The sequence below is a fragment of the Euprymna scolopes genome, chromosome 8, assembly GCF_053919585.1.
Source record: "Euprymna scolopes isolate OS-2025 chromosome 8, ASM5391958v1, whole genome shotgun sequence".
NCBI classification, from domain to species: domain Eukaryota; kingdom Metazoa; phylum Mollusca; class Cephalopoda; order Sepiida; family Sepiolidae; genus Euprymna; species Euprymna scolopes.
The window spans coordinates 52,591,379-52,609,871 of NC_136489.1; the positions used below are offsets into that span (position 1 = coordinate 52,591,379).

Genomic DNA, 18,493 nt, shown 5'->3' on the forward strand with positions numbered 1-18,493 from the left:
CTAGCCACAAGATGGTCGCATTCCTACTTTTCCAATATATATATATATATATATATATATATATATATATATATATATATATATATATATATATATATATATATATACTGTATAAGCAAAATGAAGACTTCAAATTTCAAATAAGGTGTTGATAGCAACAAAAAGTGTATTTCATTTTACGTTAAAATTGTTTCCATGCCAGAACGACAATTTCAAACATTACGGCGTTTGAGAATTTTCACAAAATTAGCATTTCTTCAGACATTATGAATAAAAACACTCTTGACAATAGAACATTGTTTAAATAAAAAAAAAAGATAAAATCCCTTAACGGAAAAGGAGCATGTGAAAAACATTTACTCTGAAGGTAACCTCCCATTTAAATATTAATATATCACCTAATTTTTTTCGTATCCTTATTTAAAAACAAAGTCATAAGAAGTTTCCACAAAAAAAAAAACTTAGCCATAAAATTTTTTTTTTAATATATCCAATTCGTTGAATTCCTAAATTAGATTTCTCTATTTCTTTATTTCATATAATTAATTTTAAAAAATACTTTTTTAATTTTTTTATTTCTATATTTATAATATGGCCATAACAATCTTGCATTAACGTTACGGTTAATTTTAGTTTTGTACTTGCTCATTAGTGGCAAGTAATGTTTATAAATTACCGGTTGTTTAATACTTAGATTTAAGGTTTAATGTTTAATTGAATATGAGAATAAAGAAAAAGACTGCATTATATATATTACTCCTCATACAACATTTCGAGTAAATGATTATAATCTATTTATCATCATTTAATATTTTGAAATTCATTATCATTTTAATTAAATATGTTTCCATATCGTTACTAAAAAAAAACAATTGCGAAGGGAGATAATCCAATTACGTTGTTAATTCCTAATAGTATATTATGTTGAAAAGAGGTCAATATTAGTTCCTATAACAGCTAAAGGGAGATAATTAACCCGTTTGATGCTTTCGGTCTGATGATTACTAGAAAGCGTCTATGATTTAATAATTAATTTAATGAAACAGATACAGAAATTGATACGATAGCTTATTTAACAAATTAAAAATATGAATTATATTTTTAATCTTAAAACCTTTTTTTTACCCATGGGGTTAACCTGTATCTGTTATTTATCCAATAACAACTTGGGTTGCTCATGCCTTCAAAGCCAAAATTACGATTCGTGTGTTGTATTTTTGGGTATCTAAACAAAATAGTATATATCCTCTAATTATTATTCTGACAGAAAACCAACCCAATAGCTGCAAATGTGTTTCAGTCAGATGAGAAGGTGTCTTTCCTTGCATTTATGGGTAAAATCCTTTAGAACAAAGGTTAAAGTAAATAAATAAATAAACCAGCATGAATTCTACAAACTTTATATGTCACATGACAAAAAAAATTAAATTAAATTAAAGTCCTAATTTATTTTTTTAATAATAATTGCTGGTTTATTGTTAAGTTGTTTTATTGATTTGAAGAGGGTATCACTTATTTCACCATCAATACTGCTACAACTAAATACAAAAAATGCTCACCGTTATGGAACAAAATTTCCATTCTTAGATAAGCTTTATACTTTATTTACATTGCTTACCCAGTTTAGAATAATAGAAACTATATTTGCTTATTAGATCCTTCATTTAAGTTACATCATTCCCAGCTATTTAACTCTACATTAGAATTTAATCCTTGCATCCGAGGATCCTTATTGTTGCAAAAAGTTATACCTCAGTTACATTTAAGGCGTGATAGCAGAAACCCATTCCTGTGAAGACACTCCTGTATGGCATGTAGTCTTTTATTCAAAATTTCCTCTTTAAAATTCACTATGTAAAAGGCTTCCAATAAACATACATTGCACCTTTTTGATTTCCCAGGGCTATATTCCTCCCCTTATCCACTATTGACCATTTTAATTCAAAACCTTCATTATTTCTATTAAGTTCCCCAACCCAATCACCTAATGCAGTTGTATTCCTCTTTTTATTTTTAATGCTGATTCTTGTATCCCCCTGATATCGTGAATATATATATATATATATATATATATATATATATATATATATATATATATATATATATACATATGGTTGGTGCAAAAATAATGTCGTGTTTTATGTGCAGTGGAACGTCAAAAAACGACATTATTTTTGCACCAACCTTATTATATATATCATGGAGAAGCAAATGTGTATACTTGTTTTTACTTCTAACAAATAAATTGTTGAGTATGTGCATTAATCATCTTTGTGATCAATTATCTTTTTAGATATTCTTGAAAAACTCAACGACCATCTTCTTCCCCTTCCTACTCCTCACCATCATCATCACCATGAAGACATTAGAGGATCAATTACAAACGGAGAAGGACTTTTTTTCCAAAAACTCCGGCATCATTAGCAACGCTTATATCAACAAGAATTTTGATGGAAGCAAACTTGGTGACATGGAATATCGACCGTGTGAGTATATATATATATATATATATATATATGTGTATGTATATTTTACTGTTACTTCAACTGCACATTGCCATTTGGAACTAAATCTACAGAAATACTATGTATGGAGTTGAGCAGCGAGATAGCTGTTCATACTACACTTGAAATTCTGCATGTCATTTTAATAGCATCACTTTCGTCTTCGTAACTCTTCAACTTTCTGAGTTAAAAAAATAGGAGGCTTTACTTTTGTAACGATTCCCATATGATAAAGCACACTCCGGATGCTCATCCTTCATCGCTGAAAAATATGCATTGGCAATGGTGGTGACTATGTAGACAAATAAATTCTGAAGTATAAATGGTCGCCCGTTATAATGGGGCCATTTTTTCATCTGCATAGCTTGTAAACTTCATGAGGAAAAATAAGAGGCTTTCCTTTTGGAAGGACTCTTTTCCATATCTGTTAGTATGTTTCTATCGATATATTATATTAAAGATATAATATGATCAACAATATTATTTGTTCTAATACAGTGGTTCAATGCTAAAAATCTTTTTTCTTATTTTGTTTTCGATGCTAACAGTTCAGCCTTGCTTTGCTCGGGCCCTATCTGCTGTTCATAATTTTGTGAGCATCTATATATATATATATATATATATATATATATATATATATATATATATATATATATATATATTAAAAGTTTGTCCAGGTAACCTTTGATCCCTTAACATTCATTGTTTTGGGCTCAAATCAAGCTATAAAGTTTGATCTATGTCCAAGTAACCTACATTTAAAATTTCAAGTGTTTAGACCCCAAATTGTCGGAGGAGTTTGGTAGAGTTTCAAATGTACAAATCGTTGAACTTTGACACCTTGACAGCCAAATTTCTGGCCGAAAATCGATTAAAAAGATTTTCCCAAATCTCAATACCCCTTATGTCAAATCTCGAATCTGTACACTGAAAATGTATAGAGTAGTTTGGTAGGGCAAATATACACACAAACACACATACACGCAGACAGTTTCACTTTTATAGATATTTAGATTTGTATGTTGAACACTTTTAAAACGATAACTATTTCTATGTTTGGGTTGCTTGAATTTTTATCTTTACGAGAGTTCTTTTTTTAAACATTAGCAAGCCAAACAGATTGTTAGAAAATCAAAATAAATTTTTTATTTTATAATTCGGATTTTATGTTCAAAATAAATTTATTCTTTCCATGCGTTTAATGTGTAAAAAAACCCCAACAGATTGTAGATTAATTATTTCTTCATTAAGATCGTATGAGGTCACAACGAAGAATGTAATACATTGTTTAGTTAAAAGTGGCTACTAAAAACTAGTTATAACGATTCTTATATTGAAAAGGTATTCAACTTTTAATGATTTCAATATTTCAAACTTATCACGGCTTCTAAGTGAACAACATATTTCTGAATTTCAAATTCTCGGTCGATATAACTTCCGGCTTTCTTCAGGTGTATTTTGTGGAACTCGGCAATCTTTCTGTCAAGTTCGGGATTCTGCGCGAAACTTTGAACAGAACCCTTTATTTAATTCACGGCGTATCATGCTCTCGTTCTATCAGCCATGGCTTGGTAGAAGCCCTAAATTATTCGCAATTGTATTTTGAGTGTGGCCTGCACTGAGAATTGAACTTTCAACCTCAGGAGAGTGTAACTTTAACAACGTAAATTTGTGAAGTACTCTAACAACTACGCTTCGGTCTTTGTGGAAAAAAATTTCGTGACGTAGCGGTTAATGGTTAACTTGTAGACACCGGAGCAAGGAGAAAACAGACAAGAAAAACAAATTCGATTATTTTTTATTCCAGCTAAACAGTTTTATGTACAAGTACTTTCATATCCGGCCATGTTTAGCACGTGCCTTTTACTGCCCTCTCTCTCTAACATCATCATTGGTCTGCGCACACTTTCTTTTTATAATCTTTTTCCTTGCTGTGACGTCTCTCTTGCACACGGATCAGTCATTTGCACACAGCTGCTATACGCTCGTCCGCATTTCGTTACATTAGTAACCGCCGACGAGTATGCGAAACTAATATCAACATATCAGAAAAAGTATGACACAATACTGGCCATCTGTGTAACACAACTTTAATTCCGAAAAATTACGGATGAAATTAAAAAAAAATATTTATTAAGAAAATTAATGAGCAAACTTTCAACTATATAAAGTCTTCTCAAACGTCTTTTTTTGTTAATCGTTTTTATCATAGGTGTGTGTGTGTGTGTGTGTGTGTGTGTGTGTGTGTAAAACGGCATTAGCCCTATTTTGGGGTTAACCGGATTCCTCCCGAGGAGGAAGTTTCATGGAAATATGACATTTACAAGCGGTCCCCAGTCGCATATTTATCATCGTTAGGATATACATGCGACGTTAGATTTTTGCAACTCATGCAAGGAGGTGTGGACGTCCTCTTACATACGGCGCCTGGAATTCTCAAATTAGTCATTTATTTTAGTACTGAACAGGTTCAACGTTACTTAACTTCGGTGATTTGACGGGAACCGGTGTGTCAACGTGATTATTACCATCTGAAATATAAAAAAAATCTCTCAAGTTCTGACGTCGGATTTTTAATTGTGTTTGATATAATTATAATAATTTATAAAAATCTTATAGCATTCAGGGGTCCTAGCTATGACTTTAAACTATATCCGATGGTGAGGCCCCAGCTTGCGGGCTTTGGGGAGTGTGGAGCCACTCTTTAATTGCCATTGCTCCGAGGTCCACTTTGACCCTGAGTGGTAGTACTTGTTAGGGTCGCAACTATGGTTTAAATAGAAACCGACTTGAAAAAAATATTCTATTAAAAAATTTTTCTTTAAAATAACTGGATTTGGCATTAAATAACCTGAAAAGGGTTGATATGCCGTAAAACAAAAACAACCAACCAACCAACCATAAGCATTCAGATTAAAATGAGTATTAACATGTGGTTCTTTACAGTGCAGTTAAATATTTATTTTCCATCATTTTTTGCTAACTATTATTTACTATGGGACTGTGGACTGCTTGTGAATTTCATACTCCCATGAAACTTCCTCCTTCAAAAGAAGTGGGTTCAACCCGCATAAGGTGAGTGCCGTTTCAGTACAGTATATGGTTGAAAGTTTACATGTTTATTTTTTTAAGAAGAATAAGTAGATTGTCTTAAAGGAAATTTCTAATAACATCTCAAATTTCAACCGATACATCAAACATTTTAATATTATTTTCAAATTTTATTTTTACGTTTTGTTGTACTCTTTATCACTCTATTTGGACGTAAGAAGCTACTGTCAGGAATCGTGTCAAACAGGCAACTATGAGGCGTTGAACAATGAGATATGTGTTCACAGTACATTTAAATTTTTGCATGTCAGTACAATCAGTGAAACAGTGAGAAAATTCTAAAGTCTAGAAGTCCGAGGGAATAAACCATTCGAGTGGAAGGCTTCCCAGCTTCTTTTCAGCAGCCTTGGCAATGTCCTCAATGTAGTTGTTTTAATTCATGTTGCCTGTGAATGTTAAGCAGAGTAGTTTTAGGGATTAGATCTCAAGTAGAGTGCTATTTGTTGCATTAAAGCATTTTTTTTCATTAAATTGGCAAAGAATAAACGCACAAGCGATTGCCATTTAAAAGAGGATAAAAGTCCCTGAGAATTTAGGGGACTATGTACAAAAAAAAATATATACAGGGGAAAAACCATGGAGGTCCAACCAGCGTCTGCCCAAAGGCCGCATTTAAGCCCCTGTAGTGTGGGCTGGTTTACCACTTCATCGTCTTCTTGGGTCAATGTTAAAGCAAAGTCAATATCACCTCTGATAACATAATTCTCTGTCTGATTTAGAAGAAAATTGTGCTGACAGGGATTCAATTTTGAGAAAGCGAGTGATATGCTATTTTTTTTTCAAATTTATATTGAACTACATACATTGATTCACTACTAAGGCGTTATCGTTCATATCGTTCACTGTTTGCCTGACCTTTTTGAATCTACATTCTTATCTGTTCAGTAAGGTCCAGGTCCTGGGTTAATATCAATATTTGTATACGCATGTTCTGAAATGCTTTTTTATTAACTTATATCACATTCTTCTTATCTAAACGATTACCTTGTTCACACTTCCCCCGCCTATACTTTCCCATTCTTCCAAATTTATATCAGTATACGTTTCTACATGATCTTGTTTCTTTGTTAATATTTAATGCTTTTTACAAGGTGTTTACTACATATCAAAGCTCAAAGGCCACTCAAAGATGAGGATGAGTGTCAGGTGACCTGTGAAAATACCTATGATGACCGGTCACAGTGGAAATTAGTAGGATTGGATTATTTAAGGAAACTGGCTCATCAAAAGAATTGTTTTCATCCGATTTTAAAATTACTATGTTATCGTCAGTTGGGAAGCAGACCTGTGGTATTTTGTTTTACAGACGGGTAGTTCTAGAAAATAAACTTTGTTCATGGAATTTTCATTCAGTTTTACATACAGATATAGGATGAAAAGAAATTCTTGACAGTGGGTGTAGAGACGAGTGCTTGATGAGAATGTTTCACTTGTTGACCGTGTCTGTAATTCGCTCCTCTCTTTGTAATCACATTTCTTTTTTGTATTTGTTTGTATTCCTGAATAATACACAAACACTGGCATATTTCTGATGGTAAATTCTGAAAGGATATTACAATAAATATGCCTCGTTTTAAATACTAACAATAACGTAATTTATAATATATATATATATATATATATATATATATATATATATATATATATATATATATATATATATATATATCATCATCAGAGGAAATGAGATGCATGTTCAGCTGTGAATAGACGCTATTTTGCTTTTAAGCACAATTATTGAAATGAGTTTTTTGAGTGGTTGTGGATAATTATATGGAGAAAATTATACGAAAAGACAACGAAATCATAAAAACAGGTCGGTTCTACAACTAGCTGAGGAGAAGGAAAGTTCTGAAGTAACACAGGTCTTCCCATGCTGATGCTATCATATTTTCTTGTCGGGATGGGACAATTCTCACATTTTTCTCCGATTCATATATAATTACCGATTCTGTTCTAAATTCCCGATTCCGTTACAATTATCGATTCTGATTTTTAAATATCTACTTATAGAGTTGTTGGTTTCTTAATTTGTGTATTACTGTAAAATCCGGTGTAATGTTTGCATATATTTACTCACAATTTAAAATACATTGGAGTGGGGTACACCATACAGGAGATCTTTATCATTCAAACACTACCGTCTTTGAATATATGGTTAAGTGGAAGTTTTAGTCATTTAGAACTGCTTTAAAGCTTCACCGCTCACTCATTTTTTGACCAAATTTGAAACAATTGTCACAGTTTATAGATTACCTTCTCAGCTATATTGTGAAAAAAAATTCAATTTTCATTCAGTAAAACGAAAGTTATGATGAATTTTCTGATGTTCAAACTCGTAAAAATATGTAAGGAGGTGAACGACGCTTTTTTATAACTGGTTTCCTTAGCAACCACGTCGCTACAGCGATTACTGTGGTTACTAATTCGAAAAGAAAAGTAATAAGTGAAACAGGGAGCATATAAGGAGATAATTGGGGGGTATTGAAAGCAGACGAGTGCTGTAGATTGTTATTACATATGTGTTTATGGGGGCAAAAAGAAATAAAACTGAAATTAAACAAATAGCAAGTGAATTCATTGGAACCCTGGAAAAATCATGGATTATAATAGAAAAATGCGAGCATGAAAAGTAACATGGTTAAGCTTAAACATGGAAAAGTAAAGGATTAGTTGTTAAAAGAAAAGGACAAGACATTCTAGTAAAAAATATAAATTTATAACTTAAAATATTGCAGCATTAATAATTTTTTAAAACATTCAATTTATAACATTATATAATCAATTCTTCATGCTGCAATATTTTAAGTTATAAATTTATTATATTTTTTATTAGAATATCTTGTTCTTTTATTTTCCAGTTTTAACAACTAGTCCTTTGCTTTTCCATGTTTAAGCTTAACCATATTACTTACATGCTCGTTTTTTTCCATTATAATAACTAATTAGTCTTCAAAGTGTTTCGTTTGCGCTGATTGTAAATATTGTTTTGATAAAAGCATTGTGAAATTTTAATCTATATTTTTTACTGGTACTATTTTTATCCACTCACACTTTTATCTGTGCCATTTTTACTTGTGCCATTTTTACCGTTTGATTTCTCCCGGTAAAATTTTTACCTAAAGTCATTATTATCATATGTAGATTTTTTAATATTTCCATTTTCTAGATTCCGATTCCAATTCTGATTCCGATTCTGACTCCGATGAATGATCCAAACGCTATTTTCTAGTAATCTTGAATTTGTCTTTGTATCACTGGATTCAAGTACTGTCAGTTTAGAAATGTACTTAGGTAATGCAACCCTCGCTTCCTTATAGATTCCTCATGCCTTCCAGCGAATACCCCCTGTCTCTTGAGAATAACTAGCGTGACGATACGCAGAGATATTATGACAAGGCGTGAAGCCGCTTGATGTAAGAGGCTAACAAGAACGAAAGAGGATTAAAAAAAAGATGCCTATTTACTTTAGTCTTGAAAAGACCAAGATAATAGGTAGGAGTAAAAACAGTGAGCAGGAAGAGAGTTCCACAAGCTTGCGGTCCTTGGAAAAAAGCTGTTGGAATAGGAAGCTGTATTACAATCAGATATGAAAACAGCAAATTGACGAAGACCACTAGACGAAGTAGTCAAACGAGCTGTCACGAAAGAAGCAGGGAATAGATTAGACAATTCTGGAGAATACCTGACACAATAATATTTATAGACAAGACTGAGATTAGCAACATCACATCTGTGAGAAAAGGGTTGCAGAGAAGAAGAAAGGGCAAGGTCACTCAAATTGCAGACACATTGTACACCTTATCAACAAATCTTCTCATGGGAAAGTGATTCACCAACCCAAATACTCCATACATATTAACCCATATTAACCCATATTAACCCGTATTAACCCATATTAACCCGTATGTATGTGTAAGGCCTGTAAGCCTGCTAGGCATGAATATATTTGATTTTTAATACATTATACAAAGTACGAGTGGGAAACTATTTGTTCATAGTCATCCTAATCAGCAATATTGTCGTTTGAAATTGTGTTTGCTTATATTTTGTAATGGAAATCGCCCCAGACAAGGCATGAAACCACTTCCCATAAGGAGCTTAAAAACTAGTACATTTAAGTAAAAAATTAGTTAAGGATAAGTATTAGAAAGATTCCTACTCGGAAAACAACGATTCCTTTCCCCTTTGTCAGAATTATCGTTCATGGAATGGGATGTCTAAGGACGAAATGCCACTTTAAAGTTAAAAATAATAAATGTTAGATTGAGAGATTTCGATTGACAAAACAGCAATAATTTCCCCAATAATTTTGGCAGAAACATCGCTCATAGAAAGTTGGGATTAAAGAATAAAATAATGAATAGTAAAGCAAACACAAGTTTAACTTTCTGCTCTCATATATAAATAAAGTAAACAACTAAAAAATCCCCCCATTTGCAACTTTGTATCTGATGCAGCTATCGCATTGACAGGTTTAGTTGTCTTGCACTTAAATCGGAAGTTTCTTGCAAATATAAAATTTATACACGGTCTCCAGTCGGGTGTATATATCCGAAAAGTAAATGTTCATCTTTCTCACTTGCAAAGACGATGATTCATAAAATAATGACTCTACATTTTTTTGTTAGCAATCGACATACACTTTTACAATTTACCCCTTTTTTTAATCTCCTATCACTCATAATGGTAACATATCAAAAAATTAAACAAAGCTACATCTGGTTAAAAAACGGTTGACACGTGATTAACCATACCGAAACCAGTAAACTCTTAGTTTCATAAATATTATGTTTCTAAGAACATAATTGGTTGATGGATTTAGTTAGAAATGTAACCATAAGTTAGAAATTATATCTCTAGAGTTCCCTGATAATTAAATTATCTTTATAATTCGCAAAACTTCCAACTAAATCCAAAAAATTCGAAAACTTGTAGAGCTATCTTCTTTTTCTATGTCAAAACATGGCGACTTTTACACCTGACGAAGGTCGGAGGTTACATCAACCGAAATGTTGTGCATCAAGATAAGAACAATTGTCCGATGAGTATAAACATAACAAACATTCAAACCTCTTCTAAAATTCCAGAACTGTAATAGCAACAAATGAGTACAAAGACGTTTTTATCTTGGCTAAAACATGATTTAACATTATTTGGAATAGTTCATTCATAAAATATAACTATTACCACAAATATTCATCAATTCAACCCATTTAAATTCAAATTATAAACATATCAGGTATTAATATATCTAAATTTAATGCCATTTCTGGTTTTGCAATGTTTAAAACAAATTGGAAGTTAGAGAACTCCCTAAATTTATTTATCGTTGGCGATTACATTTCCCTCCAAATTTGCTTTAAACAAATTATTTTCATAGATAGGTAGCTAAATAAATAGATAGACACAGAATTTAAGATGTTTACGAACAAATTACAATTTGGCACTAGATGAATAGGGATTTACTAAGGCCTTTTTTTAAGCTTTATGAATCTAGAGCCATGAAGATCCTTTTCAACTTCAAAATAACAGTAGAATATATCAAACTTTAAATGATATCCATTCCTCACTTTAAATAATATCCATTCCTCACTTTAAATAATATCCATTCTCACTTTATATAATATCCATTCCTCACTTTAAATAATATCCATTTCTCACTTTATATAATATCCATTTCTAACTTTAAATAATATCCATTCCTCACTTTAAATAATATCCATTGCTCACTTTAAATAATAACCATTGCTCACTTTAAATAATATCCATTTTTTACTTTAAATAATATCCATACCTCACTTTAAATAATATCTATTTCTCACTTTAAATAATATCCATTCCTCACTTTAAATAATATCCATTAGACCCTAGACTTTTAAGGTAATAAACTCGTGCAAAAGATTTTTATAAAGATATATAATCAACACGTGAGTAGACGTAGATAATTAAATAATTAGTTATGAAAATATATAGCAATAAAGCTACACAGAATCTGCCGTGTTCCGCCACCAAACAAAATCGTTTCACAATTTCCTGCGGGAATGAAACGCGGAAAATTCTGTGTAGCTTTATTGCTATATATTTTCATAACTTCCTAATATATATATATATATATATATATATATATATATATATATATATATATATATATATAGTTTGGTAGTTTTTTAACCTTTAAAACTATATAAAAAAGCTTATTTAATTTTTATATTTTTATTATTCGTTGGAAAACTATTTAGTCAGTAAGACATTTAATCACCTGCAATCAATGCATCAACTTACTTCCTCGAATTCACAATAGTCCAAATGCATGATATATATCACTTTTCTACTATTATATGAAAGAAACTTTGTGTGCGTGTGCATGTGAGTTCGTTTCCTATGGACTCGAAAAAGGCTAGGCCGATTTTTTGAAATTTCACTCAAAGGTACTTCATGTGCCTGACAGTGCTTTTAAATAGGTTTTGTATGGGAATGTCTTCGATAAGTATCAATAATCAATAATCAAAAAATAAGGTGAAAGAAGGAACCGTCCGATTTAGGCCAAAGTTAACACCTTACACAGCCTAACATCATAAGTACTTTTGAGAAGTTGTATTACGGCACAAGCCGATAGGCTGGACATATAAAATCAACAGTAAGTTCTTTGATATGATAAGGGTGTATTTGAAGTGAATGTTTCCGTTTAAAGCAGAATTGAACAATTTCAAAATTAAATTCATGTCATTACCACTGCATAACCAGTAAGTACAGACATATAAAATCAACATTAGGTTCTTTAATATGACAGGGGCGCGTTCGAAATGAGTGTTTCTGTTTAGAACACAATTAGAGTATGATAGTTGACTTTTGCATTAAAAACTTTAATTCAAGGCATTATATATAAAAAATAATTTTATAAAATCAACAGTCGATTCTCTTCAGTGCAATGTAACTTATAACATGTTATGGACTAAATCACTTCGATACGCATATGTGCTTCCTCCCGGTTACCCAATATGGTGTCCCCAATTAGAGCAGGTAATCAATCGATTTAATTGAAAAATCGACGATTTCATCGATTTCGATGACAATAAATATTGGAGTGGGAAACATTCGTTTATCATCAGTCAATCCCGGACAACGTCGCGTCACCATTCTATTATATATATATATATATATATATATATATATATATATATATATATATATATATATATATATGTAGTTTTGGAAGTTTGTAACCTTTAAAACTATATAAAAAACTTATTTTTATATTTTTTATCATTCGTCAGAAAACTATTTAGTCATTATGTCATTTAATCAACCAATGAAGCAACTTGCTCATTCGAATTCATAATACTTCTCATGTTAATTTGAGGGATCATCAGTTGTTTACCATGAAACACTGTTTCGGGGATTTAAAAAAAAAACTGTATACTTAATTATGGCTGCCAAGCAAACACTACCTCCTTAATCACAGGAACAAACAAATGTTCCAGATATTGGATATAGTTACGTATTTATGATTATTTTAGCTACCCTATTCATGTTATAAAAAAATATCTTCCTTAACTGTGAGATTCGTCCCTAACTCCAAAAAAATAATTATATATATATATATATATATTTAGATTTATGTTATATTTATAAGATGAGGATTAACCCATTTTACTACATATCACCCTCCACTATTATTAGTACTTTATATATGTCACATTCTTATTTATTTATTAAAAATACATAAAATCTATATATATATATATATATATATATATATATATATATATATATATATATATACACACACAGTTTTTATAATACATTTTATACATTACTAATATAGTTTTGGATTTCCTTTATTAATATATTCTGGTTCATTTTATACGATTTAAAAACACCAAGAAAACGAACAAATGCTTTATTTAACTGTTTAAATATTTTAGTTTTATCACCACCTTGTTCTATCATCCTTATTACTAAACTAGAAACTGGGGGTGTAAAATCTATTAATTTTAAGGTAACGCGAACTATTTTCAGAAATACTGACATAATGGTTCCATAAAACATAAATACAGGACAGGTACTATCTTTGTGCGGCATACGAACTATTTGAAAGGGAAAAGAGTTCCTTTTATCAAATATTTCTAAACAAAAATTCCATCCTCAATTTTTATATCTAAATTCAGAAATGTAGCTTGTGTTGCTCTATGTTCACAATTTTATTCAAACTCCTTTTGTATTATAAGATGTTTATCTTTTCAAATTCATTATCGTTTACACATATAAGGTCATCAATAAATCTCCTACACCCATTAAAATTTATGCTTTAGATATACCATATTTATTTGTGATAATACACACACACACACGCACGCATATATATATATATATATATATATATATATATATATATACGTAGTTTTTTTGTTGTTGATTTTTTAAAACGATATTGAAGTTAGCGTCTTCACCTTGAAGATCGTTTTTTAGGGCCCTAAAACATGCATGTACGTAGATTACTGTTGTAAATAAATAAATAAATATATATATATATATATATATATATATATATATATATATATATATATATATATATATACTCAAGTCTTTGTAAATAGGGATTTGCTCAAAATGGTGCAGAACATAATCCCATTGGGATGCCTATAGTTTGGAGTAATATTTTATTTCCTATTTGAAAATAACTTTCTTTAATAAGATGACTTATATTTTAAAAATGTCTTTGTTCACACCAGTTTGCTGTTTTCATTTTTCACCAGAAAGCTTTAGAGTTTGAAAAGTCTTTAAATTTACCTTTACCGCCTTCAAACGATAGCTCTATAGTATTGTTTTCTTTTATAAGAATTTTAGTATATAACGTACTAAAATCATAAGTCACTATAGATTTTGCTTTTATTCTGGAATTTATGTTATCTAATTTTATCTTTTACTGGGTGTGAATTATTTACCACCCAAATAAGATTTATATTACTATAGAATTTTCTTTTCTGGTGGAATATATATATATATATATATATATATATATATATATATATATATATATATATATATATATATATATATATATATATATATATATATATATATATATATATAATTCTTTTTAGACAGCTCAATAGTGCACTACTAGAGCTCTAAATATTTCCTATAATTTACCGCCTTATAAGGAATAGACCCTTATTATAATTAGTTATTTCGAATTATTAAATCTTATTAAAAAATTTAAAAAAATGCTTTTTTTTTCTTAAAAAAAAAAAAAAAAAAATTCAACTCATAGCTGCTGTATAATTATATAATTAAACTGGACATCTCTTCAGCGCACAGAAAACTTAATTTTCAAATTCTATAGATTGACATAAAAAATCACAATTGTACATATGTGATGCTGATTTGAAAGAAACAATGATAATTAATTACTATGTATCGTAAGGCGATGAATTAAGAAAGTATATACATACATATACATATGCACATACACACACATATATATATATTTACATATATATATATGTATATATATACACATATATGTATGTATATATATATATACACACACACACACACACACATATATATATTTCTGTAGAAATATATTTTCTTTTAATATATATCAATCCTTATTTAGAAAGCTCAATGTAATTAAAGAGAATAAATGACAAAAAGTTATTTTCCAAAATTCGTGATGTTGACCACCTTATAATTTATTCCTTTAATTCAGTTGACTTATACAATTCTTGACAGTTATTGACAGTATCTGTTTCGTAGCGCAAAATCAATCACTTAATTATTATATTATATCAATCAGTGAATCTATTATGCCCTTACATCATCAGAAGAAATAGCAACAATCAATCCATCAAAATGAAATGAAGTGTGATTTGACATGATTAAAATCCGAAAATTGAAAGAGACTGCAAATACCTTTATATTTTTCCATAACGCAATATTGAATTTTTATCAAACAAATTCATTAAACCTAACTATTCGTACTAACAATATACATTACTTTACGAATCTTCTACCAAAATGTTCTACGAAACAGATACTGTCAAGAATTGTATAAGTCAACTGAATTAAAGGAATAAATTATAAGATGGTCAACATCACGAATTTTGGAATATAACTTTTTGTCATTTATTCTCTCTCTCTCTCTCTCTCTCTCTCTATATATATATATATATATATATATATATATATATGAAGGATAGATTCCTTGTATCTTATGAAGATAAGAAGCTCAACAACTAGGGGTGGAGCATAAGATAAAGTGAAATTTTAGACAATATTGTATTCTTAATGCAATGTCGCATTTCTCTATATTTTAACTTATTTCCCTTTCTCTTGTTCTGATGAGACGCATTAGGGTTCGAAATTTTATGTATAAAGGTCGTTTATAACTATTCTATTTATGTTATTGCTTGTCTCTGACAAATGAATTTATATACACCTGCATTTATTTTATCTTGTATATATATTTTTCTCTCTATATATTCAAAATGTTGCAGTTATGACATGTTGTTTGGACTTCGCATATATATATATATATATATATATATATATATATATATATATATATATATATATATGTATACTAGCAGAAGTACCCTTCGTTGACTGGGTTCAAAAACAGCCTACAGAAAATGGACTGTGATTTATGAAAGTATGATAGATTATGAAAAGGAAGGGGTTGTAAAGAGATAGGTTTTTATACTCAAAAATTTTACCCTAAGCAAAATATGATGAAAGTAAATATAAATTTTTTTTTTATATCAAATTTGTTTCCATTCGTAGCCAAGAGTGACCAACAATATGATGTTTCCTTAGAAAGAGAAAATGTTATATATATAATGATATAAATATAGAAGGAATAAATGTTACCATAGTCAATAAAAGTAACGTTTATGGCAGAAAAGTTCATTGGTTTGTATTTTTAAGTAGTTTGTAAAAAAAAATTTTTTTTTTTTAATTCACAAACCGGTTTAAAAAAAATCAAAATGGCAGCGACTTTGAAATGGAGAGCCCCGTTTTCAATTTGAAAGAGGGGCACCTGAGCATTCTGTGTTAACAATTTAAGAGAGTTCCGTCAACGTAAGGAATATTTATAAATATATTTTAATGTTTTCCGTTATTTTGTGCTTGAGGAATATTTGATTATGGCATGTGTAGTCTTTATAAAAATTTATTTAAGTAGTTATCGCCTCAAATTTCGTTTTAATTTCGGTTCGCTGAAATTATTTCAAGTAAAGAGCATTAAAAACTATTTCAAAACAAAAAACATGAACGTAACTTGTATTGACTATGGTAACATTTATTTCTTGTATATTTATTTTTTCGGGTAGTGGTTTGTTGGCTTTTCTGCTAAACAATCTTACTAAATAATATCGACGAAATATCGAAAAACAAAGAAACAAAAACAGTTTGAAAAATAATGAAGCTTTACTTATTTTAGTATAATAATCCGAAACAGCAAAATGGGATATTAAAAAAAGTAAACATATAATTACTTTAGTTTTTTAAAGCAAAGAATCGATATAAATATGAATAAGAAGAAAATGGCGCCCTTTTTAAGCAGAACAGCTTCGTTTAAGTTTTACAGTATTGAACGGTGTAGTATTGCGCCGTCGGATTCAGGGTTGTACGATTGTAATGTAAAGAACACGCAGAAAGGGTTATAATCAATTGGATTCTTTCTAGTACACTGACAGAAAAAGCTTAATCAGATATATAGAAAGTAAAAAGGTTATGCAAATGTTTTTAAAAGGACACGTAATCACGTGAGCATGATTTTTCCTTCTTTTGAAACGATACCAAGTAACGTTCTTATTATTTATTATTTATCTATTTATCTATTTTCGAAACAGTGTCACGTGCAAGTGGAGAAGGAAAAAACAGAGTTATGCAAAATTTGTGTCGAGAATTGTCTAAAGTTCCGACTTTTTTTTTTTGGCTTTCACTTTAATAAGAACGTGAATTTATGAGGTGAATTTATTCGACACAATATGATTCAACTCAAAAAATAAATAAAAGCTAACATGAGTTAAGGTGTTATTGTGGACCCTCACCCCTTTTAAAAAACCTTGTTAAACTTTGTGACATATTTACACTCTATGGAAATCAGGTGCGAACGAACACCCCATAATTTTATTATAACATATTTCTTCAAACGGAAACATAATTATCAAGGTATACTTACGCAAATAGATATGAAAAGTCTTTGTTAAAGTTAGTGCTATATTTCCATGGAGTACAGGCGCGAAAGCAGACCCACAGTTTTATTTAAACCATCCCTATTTAAGTTGAAACATATTTCTCAAAGTATTATTATGCACATCTATATCAAAAACACTTGTATACGTTTTTTTTTTCATTTTTTATTTCCATACTGTGGGGGCCAGGCGCGAACGCAGGCTCCACAATTTTAATGAATCACCGTTCTGCCAGATCAAACATACCCATTCCTGATCCTCGATACATCTTCTATCATTATATGTAATCAGTTTTTTAAAATAGTCAACCATATAGGAGCCTATTCGTGAGCAGACACACACAGACGTTCAGCTTTATATATATATATATATATATATATATATATATATATATATATATATATATATATATATATATATATATATATATATATAATGTATTCAGTTTCGATAAACATGGATATCCTGCCCAAGTATACTTTACTAAATCAATGCTTGTGACATACTTAATCGCTTCTGCTCCTGAACTAGTCTTACTTGAGTTAAGTTTCCATGACGACAGTATACAATATCATGGTAAGGATTATATATCCGAAACATATGGTTGTCATTTGACATTATTTTGTTAATGGTATTATCCATGCAAGTTTTAAATGTGAAAACTCAAATTTC

The 18,493-nt window shown here is 29.9% G+C and overlaps 1 protein-coding gene across 4 annotated transcripts in view; it reads left to right on the forward strand.

Moving 5' to 3' along the window:
- LOC145283567 (equilibrative nucleoside transporter 1-like) overlaps nucleotides 1-18,493 on the forward strand; it is a 190,972-nt gene that overhangs the window by 81,618 nt on the left and 90,861 nt on the right. For 3 of the 4 annotated variants that reach the window (XM_080132471.1, XM_080132473.1, XM_080132472.1), the window contains exon 2: nucleotides 2,294-2,486. The exons of the other annotated variant lie outside the window; for it this stretch is intronic. In XM_080132471.1, the coding sequence (XP_079988597.1) occupies nucleotides 2,357-2,486 (130 nt within the window). In that variant the 5' untranslated portion in view covers nucleotides 2,294-2,356. The remainder of the gene's footprint in view (nucleotides 1-2,293; nucleotides 2,487-18,493) is intronic. 4 annotated transcript variants of the gene reach the window in all.